At 38.8% G+C, this 23,342-nt stretch overlaps 1 protein-coding gene across 1 annotated transcript in view; it reads left to right on the top strand.

Annotated features, from left to right (window-relative positions):
- DSCAM (DS cell adhesion molecule) overlaps positions 1-23,342 on the top strand; it is a 636,299-nt gene that overhangs the window by 405,927 nt on the left and 207,030 nt on the right. The window contains 2 exon segments of the mRNA XM_038408200.2: positions 6,300-6,578; positions 18,843-18,962. Of these exon segments, the coding sequence (XP_038264128.1) occupies positions 6,300-6,578; positions 18,843-18,962 (399 nt within the window).

Raw genomic sequence — 23,342 nt, forward strand, 5'->3', positions numbered from 1 at the left:
CAATAGTCCAGTGGCTAGGGCAAGCATCTTGGATATGAGATACAGAGTCTTAAACCTGGATTTTCTATATCCCAGGTGAGTGTGCTAATATCTGGGCTGACAGCATTAAGGGAAGCATGGACCTCACTGTCTGAAAAATGTCATCCATCTCTATCCTTAACGCCATGTTAATGTGGGGTTTTTGTTTGTTTTGGTTTGAGTTCTTTGCATTTGAATTTCCCTTGTTTGGGGGAATTTTTCACTTCCCTTGCTGAAAAAGAAGTCCAGGAGAGAGGATGATGCAGCACAATTTTAAAAGAATGCAGTTTTCAAAAGTGTTCTCACTGATTTCATAAAGCTTATTTATCTCTGTGATTTAGAGACCTTCCCCCTACCTTCTGCTGAAGTTACACCACATTGCCTCCTGCAAAACTGATAGAACAATTATATCAAAGTGTTTTTTCTCTAATAACTGGCACTCACTCATTAAAATGAGGATTGTGGATGGTGTATGTGTATGATATATATATATATATATATATATATATATATATATAATATGTTATGTGCCTACATATAAATATTATATATATGTACTGTGACAGGGTTGGGTTAGATGGCTATAGAAGAGTAATAGAAGGCAGACATATTAGCCCCAGGTTAAGTAGGTACCTTTTCCCTGGGTAAGGTAACAGGGAAGGTTCCAGAACAATCAGGAACCTTCTGGAGACAATTAAGACAGGCTGATTTAGAATACCTGCAGCCAATCAAGAAGCTGCTAGAATCAATTAAGGAAGGCTAATCAGAGCACCTGGGTTTTAAAATGGAGCTCACTTCAGTATGTGGTGTGCGTGTGAGGAGTTGGAGCAAGAGGCACTAGGAACTGAGAGTGAGAACACGGACTGTTGGAGGACTGAGGTGTACAAGCATTATCGGGCACCAGGAGGAAGGTCCTATGGTGAGTATAAAGAAGGTGTTGGGAGGAGGCCATGGGGAAGTAGCCCAGGGAGTTGTAGCTGTTGCACAGCTGTTCCAGGAGGCACTCTAGACAGCTGCATTCCACAGGGCCCTGGGCTGGAACCCAGAGTAGAGGGTGGGCTCGGGTTCCCCCCAAACCTCCCAACTCCTGGTCAGACATAGGAGGAGTCAACCTGGACTGTGAATTCAGAAAAACGGCCAAGCTGAGGGCTGCTCTGAAGCTCCAAGGCGAGCAAATCCGCCAATAAGCGCAAGACCCACCAAGGTAGAGCAGGAACTTTGTGACAGTACACACATATATGTAAGATTATAAAATTATGATAATGGAAAAGTGGATGTAAAACCAACTGCCTGGGTGTAATTCTAGAATTATGATAGCAGGGGAGTTGGTGTGAAACCAGTATGACTGTCAAAGTAGTTGCAGGAGTCAATTCGAGAGCCAGTGGTCCTTCTTTAAAATCATCCTGCCAGTAGTCCCCTCTCACTTACATCTGTGGCCCTTAGCTCAAGTCTTTTAGTTGATCTCAACCTCTCACATATAACATGAGAAGAGATGCAATTTCCAGTGTGGCTAAAGGCTGTGGAAATAGTTAACTCCCTGTGCAGACAAAGGCATAGTAAGACTTCACTGGTTGGAAGCTGGTGTTACATACATTCAGGCTAGAGCTGAGGTGCAAATGTTTAACAGTGAAGGTAATTACCCATTGGAGCAATTTACCAAGGAACATGTTGGTTTCTGTATCAACTGAGATCTTCAAATCAAGATTGTTGTCTCTGTAAAGTATATAGTCCAGCTCAACAACAGTTCAAGGGAGGAATGACTGGGTGAAAAACTGTAACTTGTGTTATGTGGGAGGTTAAACTAGGCATTCATAATAGTCCCTTCTGGCCTTAGAATCTATGTAAACCTTCTTGCATTTCCTAATTTATGAGTGCTTGATTTTGCAATACTTTTAATGTAGGGGTGGGTATTTTGGCAGGGGAGGTACTTTATATATATATATATATATATATATATATATATATATATATATATATATATATATATATATATATATCTCATTGGCATAGAAGTGAAGAACGCACTATGATTCAGTACCCTGATAAATGAGTGTCTTTGTACAGCAATAGAATCACACAGATCAGCCTTTTCTTTTCTTTATGCAGTTGCTTAGCAAAGGCTTTTAGAACATTGTTTCTCCTTTTTCAGGACAGGTTAGATTAACACTTAGCAATGAACCCAGGACATACGGAGACAGTAGTTCAGATCAATAAATGTCGTTAGCAGATGTAATGTTAGCAGATATCTAGTCTGTTTATCTGGTCACCCTTTTCAGTTTGGAATAAATATTTTGATGAATGATAATCCCTGCTGATCAGGTTCAATATGCTGCAGTAAGGGGCAGACAATTGAAAGTCTAATGCTCCAGAGACTAAGTTGGATTCTGTACCTAATAACACACAGTTGATGAAACTGTTTATGAGAAACCAGCTGTTAAGGAAATTTACAAAGAGCTAGACTGTTTCTAGTCCTGGGTGTCTGCACAAGGCCCAGACACAGTCCTGATCCTTGCACTCTCATTGCATAAAAACCAAGTGAATCCAGTCCAAATGGAGGCGAGTAAGCGCCCCAAAGGGGCAGAACAAGTTGACAAGGGACAGGCCATTATTTGTATCAGCCAAGGTATCTAGACCAGTCTGGGAAGGGGAGCTCACTCTGTACCCTGTGAAAGGGTGGGTCAGAAGCCATTCATGTAGATGTTTCTGTTCGCATGCGCAGAAAAATCCACTAAGGAACAGTGACATAAAGTGACAACAACCTCAGTTTCACTGGGTGGGGACCACAGGCGGTGAGGGTGGCAGTGCTCACAGGGAAGATTGCAAAGACAGATTAGTTGGAGGATGTGCTGTTTCAATGAATCCCCTCAGCAGTTTCCTCCAACGTTCCTATGGACCTTTGGCCAAGAAATTAAAGCTGCTTCTCTCCTAATGGAAGACAGTGGTGCAAACTGAAGGTAATGAAAGGAATCTCTCACAGGTGCGCTTGCTGGGGCAAGGAGACATCATTTGAACCTTCCTGTGCTAGCACTAGTGAGCCTGACCAATGATCCTCTTTTTAAATAAAAGAAGTGCTCTTAGCTTCAGCACTCCTAAGACATTACATTGCTTGGCAGAGAGCTGAAATTTGCACTGTTTTTCCCCAGCCTTACTCTTCACTAGATCTTCCTTGTCCTACTCGATGCTTTCTTACTTACCATGGGAGTGGAAAAACAATCCACTGAGCATATGGGGAAAAGCCCACAGGCTCTGGAGACCTGTTTGCTCAAGTCCAAGCTTTTGCCAAACAGGAAAAAATGTTTGTTATAGCAGTACATTTTAGCAACACAATTTTTAAGTATTTGTTATAGTATACTTGTCTGTACATTTAACAGTACTATATGGCTCTGTGTTACACTCCAGTGTAACTGCAGTTATACCAGCATAAAACTGGAGTAATGCAGTGGTAAGGTGGGCCTTATATTTAAAAAAAAAATGAAATAGTTTCTTTAGTTGGGGATGGATGCAACCTTTGTACAAATTGTATTTATTCAAACATGACATATCAGAAATCTCTCTCTTATAGCCACTTTATTTTAGAAATATTGTGACATATTTTGCCTAATAATTTTTTGTTGTCTGTCATTGGGTTCTTGAGATGTGAAGTATATTTGTTTTCCAAGAATGTACTTGCTCAGGTTAGCTCATTGAAGCTGTCTTGAGCAACTTAAGCATACAAATGTAATATCAGATTAGCCGTTAGCAACAAGTTGGAGTTGTCACTGAAATATTGACATTGGTCAAAGCAATGATACTAATAACATATTGGTTTTAAAAAATATTCCCTGCCAGTACACCAAACCGCTACAGGTTGTGTGCATGTTAAAGTTTATACAACAGGAGTAAACAATGGTCTGTCTCATTTATGCTCTAATAACGTGTTTGGAGAGACTATGTACTGGTCTTCAAATGTCACAATTTTCTAAATTCCATCTGGAAACTGCTACATAGTGGTGAAGTCATATTATTTATATATATGTATATATATTATAATATAAGGAATTAGGAGTAGGGAGGCTAAATTCAATATCTTGCAAAAAGCAGCTCAAAAATTTGAATGTTAATTTAATTCTTCAGAATCTCCAAAATTAGGGTGGGAATTTCATGAGACAAGTCTTTCTTGCAAGTTTCTGGAACTTTTCATTGTACATAAGCCAAAAATTGCCCCAGACTATACACCTGCTTCTGATCCCAGCAAGAACCTGGAAATATAGAAGTGTGAAAATTATTTTCAGATGTTACATAAAAACATTCCCTATTCAGTCTGAACTGCTTTGCTGATGTCTAGTACAGCATATCTAATACTTTCAGGCTTTAATGCAATCTCTAACAAATATTTGCTAGATTTGGAAGCCATGACAAATAATGTCAGGTGACTTTCTGCATGTGAGCCTGTACTCCTAAATTAGCATCTTTACTTCAAGCTATATTACTCTCAGGGTCCTCTGAATTGACATTTTTGAAGGGGGAAAGCCAATACTTTGTTCCTCTTTGTCTCCATTTTCACGACTATGGAAATGTCAACCTCAAAACTACAAATTGAAGAAAGAACAAGTCAAAGAACCCTAACCCACACTCTAGTGTATAGCTATTTTTGTCATCAGTATGAATGGTAATTGCGACTGTTCTAATGTCCAACATCTGAAAATAATTTATTGGATCAGTATGGACTGTCACTGCTACCTGCAAGAATGTTTCTGCTGTCAACAACAGCAGGGCTTTCAAATTCAATTTATTTTTTCTTCGGTCTCTTGACATCTATCCCATGATTCTGTTATAAGAGCTTGTGCAAATGGGTGAAGTTAATATCAGAACTTCACATATTTATTATTTCTCTGATTAATTTGTAGACACAAATCATAGTCTTTTACATATTAAACCCAAAGTGCTTCATTTTTCTATCAGATACAAGGCCCATGCACAATGTTTAATTCCAGTTAAGCCGCCTTAATAAATACATGATGTGTTGAACTAGGCCTCTTAATAGGACTTGCATGGGACTGAAGTGGTGCACAGAACTTTTGCTGCCCTTGTGCATAGAAATTAATTTCACCCTAAGGTTCTGATCTTGCAAATACCTATGCATGTGCTTAACTTTAAGCATCCGAGTAGTCCCATTTGAAGACAGTAGGGATAATTACATGGTTGTGAGTAACTGTTTGCAGAGTTGTCTAGTGGTTAGACACTAAGTTCTATTCCAGACTTATTCTGCAATGTCAGAAAGTTACTAAGGCCTAAATCCTCAAAGGTATTTAGGCATTTAACTCTCACTGATATCAAGTGGTGGTAGGTGCCTACATACCTCTTGAGGATCTCGGCCTAAGATCTGATTCTGCAAGGTGCTGAATCTTCCCAGAGCATACTTAGCACCCTTGATTTCCTTTGATTTCCATGAGAGTCTAGGATTCTCAGAACTAGATCTGGGCAGGAATTTTTCAACAAAACATTTTTTCATCGGAACTAAAACTTTTCACAGAAAGATATCGATTTTGATAAAACTTTAGTGGGGAAGGTTTCTCAAGTCAGAGATAGAACTGAGAGAGAGGGAGACACACCCATCCACCACAGAATAGCCAACAGTCCAGTGGCTAGGGCACTTATCTGGGATGTCAGACCCCACAAATTTAAGTCCCTGCTCTTAATCAGAGCAGGAACTTGAATCTGGGTCTCCCCCACCTCCCAGGGGAGTGCTCTAACCCTGTCTATTGGCTATTCTGGGGTGGGTTTCTCTCTTGCTCTAATTTTTCACACACAAAATTAAAAGGTCTCAATTTTTGTCCCAATGCAGACCACCACCAAATGCTGAAACCTCAACATTTTTTGCAAAATGGATTTTTTGTTTTCTGGGCAGCCTTACTGAGAATGTTTCAGGAAACACAACTTGTTGGATCAGGATGTAATCATCTGATTTTAAGAGGTGCTGAGCACTCACAGGTGCCATTGACTTCAGTGGGAATTGTGGGTGATCATTATCTCTGAAGGTCTCATCACCTCAGTTTATCCATCTGTTAGATGGGGAAAATAATGCCTACATCACAGAGGTACTGGAAAGCTTATTTAATTAATGTAAATCATATTGAGATCCTTGGATAAAAACTGCTATGTAGTTACTATTTTTTATTACTATTACATATGTGACATACCAGCTGGCAGGTTAAAGATAGTTTTCTTTTTAACAATTATCAGTATTTTCCATAATTATACTATACTTGCAACAATGCTTTTCTTTTAATTTTTCATTTCAGTTCCACCTTTCATCCAGCCTTTTGAGTTTCCAAGGTTCTCCATTGGACAGCGAGTCTTCGTTCCATGTGTTGTGGTCTCAGGGGATTTGCCAATCACAATCACCTGGCAGAAGGATGGCAGGCCAATCCCAGCCAGTCTTGGAGTAACCATTGACAACATTGACTTCACCAGCTCCTTAAGGATTTTTAATCTTTCACTGATGCACAATGGGAATTATACCTGTATAGCTAGAAATGACGCTGCAGCTGTGGAGCGCCAAAGCCAATTAATTGTGAGAGGTAAGATATGTAATTAGTCAGAAGGGTACCAATTAAACAGAAGTCAACAATATTTCAAAATGATCACTGTTTGATGGAGGTAGAAAATCGTTGAATATATAGTAATCCCTTCTCTCATCTTAAAGAACACAGAACAATAAAGCAGAAAAACAAACATAACTTTTTCTTTCTGAAAGTACTGAGCCTTGAACCTAATCGGCAACCAAGGAATGCATTAGGGCACAGATGGGTGCCACAGGATTTAATTTATGGAAGATATTTTGAAGCACCAACCTACTCATCCTTTGGGAACAAAGCATTTAAACTGCTATTAGATTCGTTTCCCTTTATTGGTGTTCTCATCTGATTCTCCGTATTTTTAATTTAGAAGAACAGTATCTCCTACAAATCATGCTAATAAACTGGATAACATGAACATTTCTAGGAACTGCCTTTAGCAGGAGAATGATTTTTTCCTCCTGCTTATCAGTTTTTAAAATATGATTGTAATTAGCTAGATATTGTCCTTCTGTGTCTTTGCACCTGCTCTAAGCGCATAATCTCTGGAATGTGAATATAGGATCCCAAAAGTTAGAGATGGAAAAAACCTGTTAGAAGAGATACTCTGGAATTTCTTTTTCCTGTGAAAAAAAATCAGGAAAACAAACAATTTTGTTTTTGTAAAAGATTCTCTGCAACATTTTTTGGGTTTCCATTTAAAAGAGAGAGAGGGTGAGAGCGAGAGAGAGATGTGTTTTCAGTTTCAGCACCAAATTGCCCCCCATCCCCCAAAACATTTTTTTTATTGTAAGGCAAAATATTTAGTTTTGTTGAAATTTTGTCTGATCAGACAAAATTTGTCAGGTTTTGATATTTTTAATGTTAAGCGTGAAAAATATAGTTAAAGGTAGATATTTCCAACTGAAATTTCTCCTTTTGATGAAAAAGCCATTTCATAAAAAAAGCTATTGATGAAAAGTCGTTGAAAAAAATTGAAACAAAAAATTTCAACGAGCTTTACATACTATATTTAACCCATTTCCTTGGGGCCCAGTGCTAGATTATTTCCTTTGGTATATTCTCAAGTTTATTATCCTATTATAGTATTATTACAACTATTTTTGTTACTGTGTTATAGTAGTACCCAAAGATCTCAGTCAGAACTGGGGCCCCATTGTGTGAGGTGCTGTACAAAGACACAGTACCTACCCTGAAGAGTTTACTGTCCATGAAGACAAAAACAGACAAAGACTGGGGGAACAGGGATACAACTTACAAGCAGGGGCCCCATTTCAAGAAAGCCCTTAAGAAGGTGCTTAAGTTCCTCCTTATTCAAGACAGCCCTTAAGTGCTTAACTGTTTAACTTGAACTCATGTTTATATTTCATTTGGGGTTTAAGTATGTGCATAATGTGAAGCATGTGCTAAAGTATTAACCTGAACAAGGCTGCCTTCCTGAATCAAGACCAGAACGGGGTGTGTGTGTTAGTTTTCATCCCAACCATCATTTGTAATTGTGAAAGTAGAATGTCCCCACCCCCTTCTTTCCTTTCCCAAGCAATGGAACCTCAACACACTCTTTTTTTTTTCCCCTCACAATCTCCGGATGGGCATCACCTCTGTGCAGGAAATCATAATGGGTTCTAATAATCTCACCAAGCCTCTGGGCCTGTGAAAGCTGTTCTGTTCTACCTGTCCCCTGCTTGTGTTACTACCTCCGCTGCTGTCCTTCTATTGCCCATACTTGTCTCCAGTCCAGGTGGTTCCCCACTGGCCTGCTCTCTCTCCCCTCCCCATGCCAGTACTGCTATTGACTCTCTCTTGTTTCCCCTTGTCACCTATTCCTAAGGAGGTGGACTTGGCTGGCTTTCTGTCTGTTCCTGTGTTTATGTTACCTCTGTTGGGTGCATTTCTACCCTCCCCTGGGTCATCTTGCCCTCCTAGGGAGAGGTTCGAGCTAACTTACTCCCTGCCACTGCTATGTCACTACTACTACTACCCATCATCGGCTCGTCTTCATGAGGGGCTTGGCTGGCCTCATTGGTCCTCTCTGCTGAAGATGCTACCTGTTGCTGTGCCTGGGTCCTTGATTTTCCTTTTCCTAGAGGAAGTCCTTACAGACCAACCTCTGGAGATGACTGGGGGTAGTTCCCGTCCTACATATCCCTGGGGGCTGAGGAAAGCCATCTGGTGTCCTGATGCTTCAAAGTTTGGGGGGAGGGGAGGGTGGAGTAGCTGGTATGTCTTCCTCTCTTTACCCAGGCTTCTACAACCACTGACACTCTGCTGGGGTTTCCTTTAGTCTCCTCTCATTTATCCTCTCCTCCTTTCAACTTAAATGATAATGACTCAATCAGTTTCCCTTTGGACACTATTCCATATCTAGGATGATATATCTCTGTTGGGAAAAGTTTTCTAATACTGAGCCTAAATTTTCCACTAGGTGCTGGACTGACCCCCTCCTCCTCATTGTGCCACCTCCAACACCCCATTTAAATTCACATAGGTCAGTAGACAGCTAGTATCCGAGGATCACTGTTGGTCACTACTAATCTGGACTTAACCTGACCTAGACACCCTGTGGTAAAAGACTAGCTATCCCACTATCTGTTCCCTGAGACTATCAATCTTTCATCATTTCTCTTCCTATTATGAGTGCCATATTACAAAAGTGTTATATTTTTCTAAATAAGCAAAGCAGTTTTCCCCTATATAATGGGAGAATAAATGGTACTTAAACTGTTCCCGTTTCTAATCCATATTGTGCAACAGCTTCTGAACAATATGCTCTGGACTTAAACACTGGCCTTACCAACTGGCAGGGGATGGGTTCTTGGAAAAATCTTCATTTATGTGAAGTGTATGTTTCTTTTATATAAGAGTAGAGAGAAATCATGCGTGCTGGTGTGGAAAAGTCAAGAGAAATATGACTGTTCATCATAAATATTTATTCTTCCTTATTGTTCTATACACTGATGTTATTAATTTTAAAAGTTGAATTTAAATGTTTTTTATAAAAAAGATAATTACATTTAAAAATATCTGGGAGTCTAGATAATTTAACAGCACGTGGGTAGACTTAAAATAGCATCTAAATACACTGCAATCCAAAATTGAATTGAAGAGCATTTTATCTGCCAACAGCTGTATTTCTCCTGCAGTGACTATTGACAACATCATTAATACCTACAGTACTGTAAAGCAGAATAGGAAACTGTTTATTACCAGTGAGGTTATGAACTTTTGAAGGGTTCATACGGTGACTCATAAATTGGGGAGAAAATAATCTTTAGTTATTCTGTCAAACCATATTTATCTGTAATTTTTAAACATGCATATCTTTGTTAATTTTGGGGGGCTGTCAAATAAGTCTTGTGTGTTTTTAATTTAAGTGTTTTAATTTGCCTTTAGACTCTACCATTTTGCAGGGAATAAAAATGGTGGAAAACATTATTTTCTTTGAATTGTGTGCACCTTAGGTGAGATCCTATGCCATGCTCCAGCCCTATAGTGCTACATAAAAGTGCCAGAGTGACCCCAGTGCTGTCTGAGTTATGCTGGAGGCCTCTCCTATAGTCCTTTGTTTTAAAAATAAACTCACCTACTTGAAGGGAAATCCATCCACCCTCTTCTTTCAAAGATGGCTGGTAATCAAGCCAAATGAATGAAAATGAAGCTCACTTTTATAAACTCATGCTATGCAGGCTCCTGTCAGTTTTTACAGAAAAGTTCTATAGAATGTACTAGGGATTAAATCAATAGGGCTATGTAAAAATTACTCTAAAATCTACATTAATCATTATTATTATTATTATTATTATTATTATTATTATTTTGATTATTTTATTTCCTGGTAGCACCCTCAATGTGCTACACACTATACAAACACAAAAGAAAGAAAATGACTCCTGCTGAGAAAAGCTTTCACAGAATTTCAGAGAACTATGTCCTTCCTATAGAATTTTTAAACCATCTTGCAGAATTAAATTCAGCATTTTCTCTCTTCAATAGGCTGGTTAAAAATTCTACAGAAAGGTTTTGATTAATAATTCCTCTGGGGCTTTTCTAATACAGGAGTAAAGTAACTGTGAAATAAAAAGGATAGTCAGAAGTGTTTTAATTGGTGAGAAAAACCCTCATAAATATATTATGAATTCACACATTCTAAAATACTACTAGAACAGAGATTTCAAAAAAAGCAATGTGTGCATAAATCATGATTTTAACATCCTTTTGTGGGAACACATCATGAGTTTAAATTGAGATAAGGTCTTTAAATACCTAATATCCCCCATAATGCATTTAGTGGAAATATGCTTTCATTTTGTGCTTGCTTGATCTATCTTATATTGACAGATAGTTCAGCAGCCAATGAGGAGTTCCAGAGCCTTCAATGTTCCATAAAGGAAGAGAGTCTGTATCTGCTCACAGACATTTTGAAAACATTTTGTAGCAAATATAGACTGTGTTTGAAGAGTAAGGAAAGGAAGACAAACGGTCATTGTCATTACTGAACACTCCATTTATTTTCCTTGTTGGTATTTACACTGAAGTTGAAGGCTTTTCTTAAAAGGCTCACGTCATATTTAGTGTTCTCATTTGACGTACCTGATCAACATTAACTGCTATGCATTGTCTCACTTGGCCAAAGAACATCTCTTTTCTAGAACTGCAGAGCAAATGGTTTCACTAAACCCACTAAATTGACCCCATAGGTCCAATTACCAAATTTAATAACTGTTCATCTCTGCTAAAAAACAGTGTGTAATGATCTTATTCATTAATACATCAATGGCTGCTTTGGTGTTTAAATTTTTTCCATCATTTTGACAGTATGACCTAAATGTAAACTACAAATATTCCATGTAAAAATGGAGCATTGTATTCTGGGGCAATCACTTGGATTGTTTTGCCTCTGACTCCAGCGACCCACTAGAAAAGCTCATGTTAGGTTTCTTCAGAATTGCTCTCTGGTATAATGTACTGTTAACGATAGGAGCCCTTGTGGCACCTTAGAGACTAACAAATTTATTTGAGCGTAAGCTTTCGTGGGCTACAGCCCACTTCATCGGATGCATAGAATGGAACATATAGTAAGAAGATAGATAGATAGATACAGATAGATATAGATATAGATATAGATAGATAGATAGATAGATATAGAGAGAGATATGCATACAGAGAACATGAAAAAGTGGAGTAAAGAGGCTAATTAGTTAAGATGAGCTATTATCATCAGGAGAAATAAACTTTTGTAGTGATAATCAAGATGGCCCATTTAGACAGTTGACAAGAATGTGTGAGGATACTTAACATGCGGAAATAGATTCAATATGTGTAATGACTCAACCACTCCCAGTCTCTATTCAAACCCAAGTTAATGGTACCTCGTTTGCATATTAATTCAAGCTCATCAATTTCTCATTGGAGTCTGCTTTTGAAGGTTTTCTGTTGCAAAATTGCCACCTTTAAATCTGTTACTGAGTGGCCAGAGAGGTTGAAGTGTTCTCCTACCGGTTTTTGAATGTTATGATTCCTGATGTCAGATTTGTGTCCATTTATTCTTTTCCGTAGAGACTGTCCAGTTTGGCCAATGTACATGGCAGAGGGGCATTGCTGGCACGTGATGGCATATATCACATTGGTAGATGTGCAGGTTGAACGAGCCCCTGATGGCATGGCTAATGTGATTAGGTCCTATGATGGTTTCACTTGAATAAATATGTGGACAGAGTTGGCATCGGGCTTTGTTGCAAGGATAGGTCCCTGGGTTAGTGTTTTTGTTGTGTGGTGTATGGTTGCTGGTGAGTATTGCTTCAGGTTGGGGGGCTGTCTGTAAGCAAAAACTGGTCTGTCTCCCAAGATCTGTGAGAGTGAGGGATCATTTTTCAGGATAGGTTGTAGATCTTAGATGATGCACTGGAGAGGTTTTAGTTGGGGGTTGAAGGTGACAGCTAGTGGCGTTCTGTTATTTTCTTTGTTGGGCCTGTCCTGTAGTAGGTGACTTCTGGGTACTCTTCTGGCTCTGACAATCTATTTTTTCACTTCAGCAGGTGGGTATTGTAGTTGTAGGAATGCATGATAGAGATCTTGTAGGTGTTTGTCTCTGTTTGAGGGATTGGAGCAAATGTGGTTGTATCGTAGAACTTGGCTGTAGACAATGGATCATGTGGTGTGTCCTGGATGGAAGCTAGAGGCATGTAGATAAGTATAGCAGCCAGTAGGTTTCCGATATAGGGTGGTGTTTATGTGACCATCGCTAATTAGCACAGTGTGTCCAGGAACTTTCTTGTCAACTATCTAAATGGGCCATCTTGATTATCACTACAAAAGTTTTTTTCTCTTGCTAATAATAGCTCATCTTAATTAATTAGCCTCTTACTCCACTTTTTCATGTTCTCTGTATGTGTATATAAATATATATATCTTCTTACTATATGTTCCATTCTATGCATCCAATGAAGTGGGCTGTAGCCCACGAAAGCTTATGCTCAAATAAATTTATTAGTCTCTAAGGTGCCACAAGTACTCCTGTTCTTTTTGCGGATACAGCCTAACATGGCTGCTACTCTGAAACCTATTAACAATAGCTGGGATCAAAAACACTTTCATGCCTTTTAAGGCCAGAAAGGCCCATTATGAGTGCCTAGTCTGACATCCTGCATACTTTGATCATGCTACTAAGACTATAATGAATACTGCTTTTAAAATTTAGTCAGGAAGGATATCTGGGTTTATGAAAAGCAAAATTAAATGAAAGAACAGCAATGGTTGTGTAATTATTTATTTTAAGTAACCTTGGAGCAAATCCGTCAATATGACACTGGTGAACAGTGTGTAGTTGGATCACTGACTGACCTTTCTCTAACTTTCTGGGACTTTTTCAGACAAGCAGATAGTAAAATATTTCCTAGTCTAAAAAATGTCACCGTGGCAGTAAATTTTATCTTCCGCAATCTGTTTTGATTTCTCTGAACCTTTGTTTCTCTTTGTTAAAGCCTGAAACTTTTAGTCATGAGGGAAAATATCTTTTAGGTCCCTCTGACTTCAACCATTAAATAGTTTGAGCCTGTCAATTTATTGCTAATGACCTAGTCAACTCAATCCTTAGCACAGATCCATTGGTTGTGGGGAAATGAACGAGCCTTAAAGAAACTCAATGCGAAATTAATGTAAATGTCTACCTTTATAAGCTCAGGAGCCAAAGCTGCTGGAACAAAGGTAATATTCAGAAAGGAATCACTCCATCATATTCTCATTAGATTTTTGAATGTATTTGTGAAGTGATGTGTAGACAGGTTAGGCCAAAGCATTAATACGATAGTGAGAGGTGCACCAGACTAATGGCTCTTTCCCCAGAGTTGACATTACTAAAGCTCATCAGCCTGGTCATCTTGGAGAAGTCCTTACCAGGCAGATTTTCTTGATTTCTCCAAGGTCCAATGAATGCCTTGAAGAAACTGGAACATGAGATCATCTTTATAGGGCAAAACTAGATCAAAAGTCAAAATCAAAAGATGACAGCCTGTGTGTATATGTTCCAGAAATATGTTGGTAACACTGAAGTAGTCACTCATTTGAAAATAAAATTGCAGGAGGTAGGGATGGAGAAAAACAAAGAAAAAAACCCACTATGAAAAGAGAAACTGAAGATGTTCTTTCTTTTTATCACCTGGTTACTTCCCATGCCAGTCATAGAAGAAGTCCTTTGGCTTGGCTAGAAGACAAAATAAAATAAATAGATGAAAGATCATTGAACTACTGTAAAAGTGTGTGTCATTTTGCTTTGTTGTTGCAACATTTCTGGTGTCCAGTGGGAATCTAGTAATAACAATAAAGATACCAGCCCAACTGGCACCAAATGCCATTCTTATAGGTAATCTTTACAGAGAGACCAAAGTTTGAATGGGCATAGAAATGAATTTGTTTATTACTCATAATTGTAAGGGTTGAAGCACTCTGTATTTGTGGACCTATGTGGGAAAGCTTTTATGCTGCTGTTCATGCTGTATTTGTTCTGTAGCAAAATATTAGACTCCAATTTCCACAGTTGTCAATCTGGCACTAAATTTGATAATAGTAACAGTATGATAATAATGGTAAATTAAATACACATATTTGATCCAGAAGGATACAAACCATTTCACAAAATTATTGTTCCTTTTTGTAAAACACGTAATTGCATACCATGCTTCAGGGCATCAGCTGATCAGTATTGGACTGGGATTTCCTCTCTCCCACTCCCCATGTACTAAACTGTATGCACAACTGGCCAGGTACACCTTGACAGGTTTTTTTCAAAATCCTCTTAAGCGTCATGCTCCTGGTAGGCTACAGTCTGAGGAAGGGTCCTCGATGTGATGGACCATTTTGTCTGAGCTGGTATGGAAAATTATGTTTGTACATAGCACCACTGAACAGCAACCACAACTGTTGTGGTAAAGTGGCAATCAGCTAGTGTACAACATACTGCTCCTGAGAGGGGAAATTTTGGCTAAGGCAATCTGAGAAAAAACAGACATTATGGAAGTACAGTGGAATCTGTAGTGTCCATAAAAAGCAGCCCAGAGCCTGGTTTTTAAGGCCCTATCTGAAAGGTATTCACCCCCAAAGTACAAGAAACTCAACTTATCCCTCTAAGAGGAATGCGAGACCATGTCTGGACATGAACAAGTGATTCCAGGGAGTCAGACTTTAATCCTATGTCACTAAGCCACCTGTCCCATCATGATGAGATGCCAAAGTCTGATAGGTTACTGGGAGTAAGAAGAGCTAGGTTCTAACTCATAGTTGACATCTTCTGAGGTGCTGAACTCAACGGAAGTTGTGACTGGTCAGCACCGTTTATATGAAGCCTGTGTGTGACATGGGCTCTCTGTGGAGTAGTTACCCTGTCTGTAAAACTGGAGTAATGATACTGACCCATTTTTGTCACATTTTGAGATTCACGGATAACAAATATATCTGTGAATCTCAAAACACTTCACAAAAATGGGTCAGTATTGTAACATTGTAGCCTCCACTTTTTTGAAGGACAAAATAAGTCCCATAGTTATCTAGTTGCATATTATATTAGAGCAGGGGTGGCCAGCCTGTGACTCCGGAGCCGCATGCGGCTCTTCAGAGGTTAATATGCAGCTCCTTGTATAGGCACCGACTCCAGGGCTGGAGCTACAGGCAACAACTTTCCAGTGGGGGGGAGGGGCGGGGAGAGAGAGTGCTCACTGCTCAACCCCTGGCTCTGCCACAGACTCTGACCCCACTTCACCCTTTCCTCCAAGACCCTGTCCCTTCCCGCCCCTTCCCCCGAACCTGCCATGCCCTTGCTCCTCCCACTCCCCCTCAGAGCTTCCTGCACACTATGGGAGTCACGGGGAGGGAGGAGGAGGTGCTGATCCGTGGGGCTGTCAGCTAATGGGGGCTGCTGACGTATTACTGTGGCTCTTTGGCGATGTACATTTGTAAATTCTGGCTCCTTCTCAGGCACAGGTTGGCCACCCCTTAGAGTGTCGTTTGTAATTACGAAACTACTATGATCATTTATTATTGTATTAACAGTGTTTAGGTGATATAGTATCTTGCACCTTGGAAAACCAAGGGTAAAGATATTGATTCTGTATTGGACACATCTTTATTCTCAACCTTTGACAATGTTACTAGGATTTTAATCCCTGAATACCTATGCTCTTGAATTGACCCATTATCCACTGACTCAGATCCCATCTCTATTAAGCCCGGTCAAGCTGAGTGTAACACATTTCCATCCAATTCTGAAGGAAATTCAAGTGTCTCATTAGTTTTAAAATGTCTCCTTTATTATAAATATGTCCATTCTCCAACATATCCTTGTATGAGGCAGGTGCTACTCTAATCAGAACTGTAGCCTTTTGTTTCCAGGTCTAAGGCAGTTACCTTTGTATGCACCATATCTTTCTACCAAAAATGTGTTCCAGGATGTTTCCTGAATCAGGCAAAGTATTTGTTTTACAGAATGTTTGCAGTTTATTTCCATGCAGGAATTTATGGATGGTCACCTCTTTATTGATTTTGGGAAATCTTGAAGATAATTTGCTTCCCTTTAACAGTTCTCCAGGTGAAACATGCTGATGTCACTAGATTGTGAGCAATATAAGCCCAAGTATGTTTGTGTTACTGCCTAATAATGCGGGGGTGGGGGGTTAGAAGGCCTTGGAGAATCAGTACCCCAGATCCCCTTTTCTGCTTTCCTATTTGCTTGGTGATGAAATGGATTTATAACAATTTGATTTCATATGCTGATGTAAATATTTTATGTTAATGAATGGAATAATGTGGACTATTGTCCTAGATTATAATTGCTAGGGTTGCAGTTTTGGTGACTAGCTTTATTGTGGATTAATGCAATACTTGATTTGTGCTTGACAGCATGGCAATCCTCTGGAAAACTGGAATAATTATGAACAATAAATACAGTAGCCCTTTCCATTGCAAAGTAATAAATGAGAACCTGCCTTTTTCAATGCAAAGGTGGATATTGTTTCTGTCACAGTTAGCTCCTGTGGTTTATTGGAGTAATATTTAAGACATACTGACATTTCTTGTCGTCTGCTCATTGTCTTTATTCATATTTGGTTAATAAACAGCTTCACACTGTATTAGATTTTTCAGTGTCCTTGATAAAACTTTAGGATTTAATTTAGAAAAGGAACTTGTAAAATCATAGAATCATAGAATATCAGGGTTGGAAGGGACCCCAGAAGGTCATCTAGTCCAACCCCCTGCTCAAAGCAGGACCAAGTCCCAGTTAAATCATGATTGTCTGCCCTCAATAACATTGCTCCAACAAGTGCTAACTCATCCTGCAATGGATGGTACTACTTACATAAGCCACTAAGCCACCTATACTGGAAATGTTAGGTCATTGGTATAGGACTGGTCATTCTGCTGTTTTGCTTTGCTTCCATTGCACTGTTTTTCTGATGCATGCCATATACCAAATTAAATAAAAACATCTTTTACAGGCTCAGTCACCTAACATAATTTTCTGTCTGGCACTAAAACAACAAGAAGAAGATTTTTACATATTGAGGATACAAATAGTTTATACACTTTCGTTTTCCAAGTGTGTGGTCATTAGTTAAGCACTGGAACAAATTACCTAGGGGGTCTGTGGAATCTCTGTCACTGGAGGTTTTTAAGAACAGCTTAGACAAAAATCTGTCAGGGATGGTCTAGCTAATACTTAGTCCTGCCATGAGTGCAGGGGATTGGACTAGATGACCTCTTGAGGTCCCTTCTAGTCTTACATTTCTATAATTATGGGCCTGATTCAAAGCCCATTGAAGTCAATGGAAAGACTCCCATTGACTTTAATGGACTTCTAGATTAGACCCTATATGCCTGAGGCCTTCTTTTTTTAGAACCTTTGGCTCAGAGTTCTTCAAATTCTGAAAGCCATAAATCATGGTTGTCACCTTTGTAAGCCTATGTCTATGCAAGTCTATGACATTTTGGTCAGTTCCTCAAAACCAACAGATCTACTGACCTCTGCAACACATACCTATCAGGTGACGCAGATAATTTCTCTCTCATTTGACCATGACCTCAGAGAAGTAGAGATCAGGCAAAAATTTCCACATTTGTTTATAGAAGATGGGCACTGGTTTGAACCGCATCATTTTAAAGTAAAGTGATCTTTCTAAGAGGTAGGTGGTATTAATATTCTTGTTATCGTATTACTTTGTTCCATGATATTTAGGTCTATTTTTCTGCTTTATTTTCTTTGATTTCCTCTTTTTCTAAAACCTGTCAGCATATATAATTATTTTGATACAAAAAGGAAGCAGTTTTTTAAAAAAAATATTGCTTGTTCTTAGACACCCCTGTTCTACCTCTGTCTTCCACAGCTAGCACTCCTGCACTGCATGTGCGGGTTTGTCATCATATGAGCTGATTCTAAGGTTGATCACATGAGACACCAAGTGGAATTTACCATTCAACCTTTTTTCCCCCTGTAATCTCTCACACAGTGGTGCATCATATATCCATATATATATATATATATTCATTTTCAATGGAAAAAACTGCTTTAAATTAGTGCAAATTAAAATGAAGAACAATCAAAAGTAAAAAGTTTAGCAATTAGATTTGAATACTGAAAAAGTTCTTTTTTTATTTTGCTTTGTGTGAAATTTTGTGCCCATTTCTAATTTTTATTCCCATTAAAATTCCTAGAGTTGGCCAGTACTTTTCTCAATTATCTCCTCAGCTGCACAATTTCTCAATGATTCCTTGTTTTTCCCTCAGTTCCCCCTAGATTTGTGGTTCAACCAAGTGATCAAGATGGGATTTATGGTAAAGCTGTAATCCTCAATTGTTCTGCGGAGGGTTATCCTGTACCCACCATTGTCTGGAAGTACTCAAAAGGTATGACTTCTTTCATAATCATTTGGTCCATATTCTGGTACTCAGACTTCAGTTTAGTAGCACCTTACTCAGTGTAATTCAATAGCCCTAGTCATGGAGTAATAGTGAATTTGAGTTAAGAGTATCACAATTTAGTCCCCCAATATTTAAAGTAGTACTATTAAAATTCATGTGTTGCATCTGCATCTATGTGTATACATTCTTCTATTGGCATTTGACTGTCTACAGTGATTTTAGGTTCTGAATAGTCTCAAGAAGAAGGGTGTGGAAGGTAAATGTTGCTTTGTTTGCTGTGACCTTCAGAACAAGGTACTTGGTTTGGTTTTTGTTCTTTTAAAATCCATGATAACACAGCCAATCATATCTTTTCTGCAAAGAAGAAAGGTCAGACAGTATTAGCATAACCCAGTAATTCAGTATGTGCTTTATATAATGCTTTAACATTTTATTCTTATGTAACAGAGCATTAAAACTGGCCCCACTTGACCCCAGCTAACCACATGAAATTGGCAGCTTTTTAATTAAAATGTGCTGCCTGCTAGATTGTGTCTTTTAGCCAATTATCTGTTAATGCTTACCTTGTGTCAAAGCTGGTGTCATTTTAGAAAACAACTGTACTGTATACATTAGTTAGATGTTCACACTTTACCACAGTATAAAAGAGAATACCTTATCACACCAAGTTATATGTAGACACAAAAGAACCCACAAAAGAACAATTGACTTCTGGCTAAAGTTTGGTGCCAGTTGAGGCAAAAGCCGAGGCAACACTACATGTCATTTTCAGTTTAATAGCACTGTTTTACTTTACCAGTGCATGGAAGAAAATATGGAATTAATATAAACACTTCACGATGTGCTTTTATTTTCACTTTCCATGTTGTGGTAATAAGGAAAAAACAATTATTCTGTGTTCCATTTGTATTCTGAAGAGGGAGGCCTAGTCAGGCTAGCTAGATTCCAGCTAACAGCATGTAAGCACCACTAGGGGGTTTTTTTAGTAGCAGAAAAGAGAAGTTTAATTGTAATGATGTTCTATACATCTAAGTGAAAATCCTGTAATGATTTCCATTCACAGCTCTTCCTGAATCTTGGATAAAGTAGGTTTCTCATGCAGAACGAAGTTTTAGATGATATTAGAAGTGGTCAAAAATGTTTGCATTTTTGAAGTTCCAATTTTTTTTTCCAGAATAGCTCTAGCTGACATGGACAACATTTTTATGCTGACACTGTATTTTGTTACTACATCATGATTTCATCAGAAGATTTAATTAAAATGTTGTACAGATCTCTAGGCTATATAGTCCATCTTGTCTTAAAATGGCACACTATATACTGTGACCGATTTGTACTAGAATCCAAAATAAGTACTGTAGTGGAGGTCTTTAGCAACAGAGGGCAGAGGTACCATCAAGTGTGTAGATGCCATGTAGAGTTTACAGATTATCAACAAATCCAAAAACCAGTTAGCATCATGACCAATATAAGGTTTCTAAAGTTAGTGCAAAAGGAAAGGTAGAATGGTGTTTGTGCACTATGGAATAATGTTTGACAACTTTATCACTGCTATAGACTTATGACCTAAATCAATATATAAACCCAAGTAATAATGAGCAAGGTGGTATTATCCTAGTCTCTCTAAAGAACATTTAGTCACGTTACAAAACTCAGTACACAGTAATGTATGATTGACGGTCACTGCTCAAGATGGACTTTGGCCTGGAATAGCTGGTGTTTTGCAAGTCAGGAGAGAGATGCCTTTGCATAGCTACATGTAGACACTTTCCCAGATTGTGCCTGTCTCTCACCAGTGCTATTAGTCCTTCACTCACTTTCCATGAGCACCAAATTACCCACAGAATTTTGAATACAACAACAAGAGACCATCTGTGCACAGATACCTGGGCTTTGCACTGCCAATACACACAATTCATGAAGTGTAACTATTTCCCTTGCACTAACTACAAGAAAGTTGGTTCATTCAAGAAAAAGAAGTAGGAAAAGAGAAACAACATTAATGTGACTTATACAATTGAAAAATCATTAATGACAGCTAATATCTGTGCAGACATTATCCTATAATGTTACCAAGTTCAGTGCATTGCCTAGGTAATCTTCCATGTAACTGCCAGTCCCAAAAGTAAGCTCTTTTAGGATTAGAGAAGCTTAAATTTGCACATATGTTAAATTTTAATATTCCAAATGTTGTATTCATGAGTTGTTATAGCTTTCTCTTTCCCCATAGTATTTTCTCATTCCATTTTCTTTTAGGCTTACTCACCCCAATGCTTATAGTAATTAATGTTGATGGATATCAAACTCATGTACAGAAAGTTATATAAGAGAACCCCATTGAAAAATATATCCATGTGATTTCTCTGATAATGCCCCCAACTACCTCCCAAATTAGACTGTCAAACCTTTGGAACAGAGCCCTTGTTCTTGTATGTGTTTGTAGAACACCTAACACTGTGAGACCTGATCCTGATTTGGGCTTCTAGGCACTATGATCATTTAAAGATTATATTGTAATCAATTATCTAAATGGAAGCTAAATTGATAGCAATGGAAATTAGCATCCTCTATCAACAATACAAATACTACCTATGTAATCTCTCTAAGGTGTTCCAAGGAATCTATCAACACAATATCAAAGGGTATGTCTATCTGTGGCCAGGTGTGTTGTTGCTGCACATGTAGAGTTACCCAAGCTAACTTAAATCTAGCTAGCTCAGGTACTGGAGTAGTGAAGCTGTGTCGCACAGGCTTCAGTGTGGACTGTACAAGTCCACATGGGACCCTGGGTGCTTACTCATGTGGCTAGCCTACACTGAAGCCCATATTGCCATGGCTACACTATTATTGCAGATTAAAGCCAGCTCAGGTACATCTACACTAAAGCAAAGTGAAGTTTTTTGGATGAATAGTTTATTTGCAAAAAAAAAAAAAAACAACAGTTTTTGGTGAACCGAAAACTATTCATGAATTCAAGCTGAATTTGTCAAATAATTTTAGATGGAAAAAAAAATTGGACAAAGTTGAAATATTTTTTTTCAGTTCAGCTACTGAAATGAAAATTATTTATTCCCTGAGCTACAGATGCTGCAATCACACCTCCAGTTGCTGTGTAGAAATACCTTAAATGCCAAAGCATAGACAATGGTAGTGCAAGATTCCCTTTAGACGCACTTCAGTTCTGTTCTGTTCCAGAAGTTCTGTTCCTATAAAAACAAAAGGGTTGCCATACCCAACTTTTGGTGAATTTTGTGAGGAGAGCATTTGTAGCATTAGAATGGGACTGAAACCACCAATGTTGAAGTGGAAATAGGGAAGCAATGATATTCAGTACAGACTTGGGCCAAATTCAAGCAACTGCTCTTGAGGTACTGCATCTTATTAGTTGTCCCCTGAATCATTCAGTCTCTCCATTCCCATGCAAAAACGACTTCAGCTCAGTCATTTGGCATTGGAAATGGGACCTTTATTCTCTTGCATGAGCAAGACCCTTGATGTTTAGTGATGATTCAAGAATCAGTGGATTCCAGATCAGAAACATGCACAATAACTTTGCTGCTGAAGGGTATTATGCTTCACTCGGCTGTGTGGTGGAAGGGAGTCAAAGTGTTCAGCTAAAGGGTGGAAGGGAAAAGTGGCCACATGAGAGGTTAACCAACTCTGTCTATTTGTTCTTTTCTCCTTGACAGTTGTTATATATAAGCCCTACTCTACAGAGCTCGGTAGGGTATGGCCAGAGGGATGTGGGGAGGAGTTGAGGGAACAACTACTGTGTCGCTTAATCCCCTATCAAATTAACATGAAAGCACCAAAATTTAGTGGTGCCATGAGCAAGAGTGAATCCCTCTTTGCAGTTTTTCCCACTGGGAACTGTGACATTGGGGCTCAGCCAATGTCAACGCAGCAAAGACAAATGTCTTGCTGCCACTGTTGTGTGGGAAGCCTGGGAGAAGAACAGACAGGATGAGATCTGGGCATGACTCTGTTATTCCAGCAAATATTTGTCTGTCAGAAGAAATGGCAGAGTACACACTGCTTGTGGACCTACCTCCAAGAAGTGTAATGGCCCATGCCCTTTTAGATCTGTCCTCCTTTTTAACATGCGAAATGAAGCATATGGGCCTAACCAAGTAGATTTTTCATTTCTATCCAACCAGCCTCCATGTCTGCCAAGTCATAAGATGGATCTGAATTCTGTATTTTAAACTAGTTATTAAATTGAGCCTGTGACAGGTTGTGCCCCTTCGGGATGCCACCTGATGTGCTGGGATACCACTGAGCCCACTTGTTTTGCTAGCCAGGGCACCCTTTTTACCTGTCTTGCGGAGCCAGGCTATTAAGCCTCCTCCAGCACACACACAGGCA

Source organism: Dermochelys coriacea, chromosome 1, assembly GCF_009764565.3.
Source record: "Dermochelys coriacea isolate rDerCor1 chromosome 1, rDerCor1.pri.v4, whole genome shotgun sequence".
NCBI lineage: Eukaryota > Metazoa > Chordata > Testudines > Dermochelyidae > Dermochelys > Dermochelys coriacea.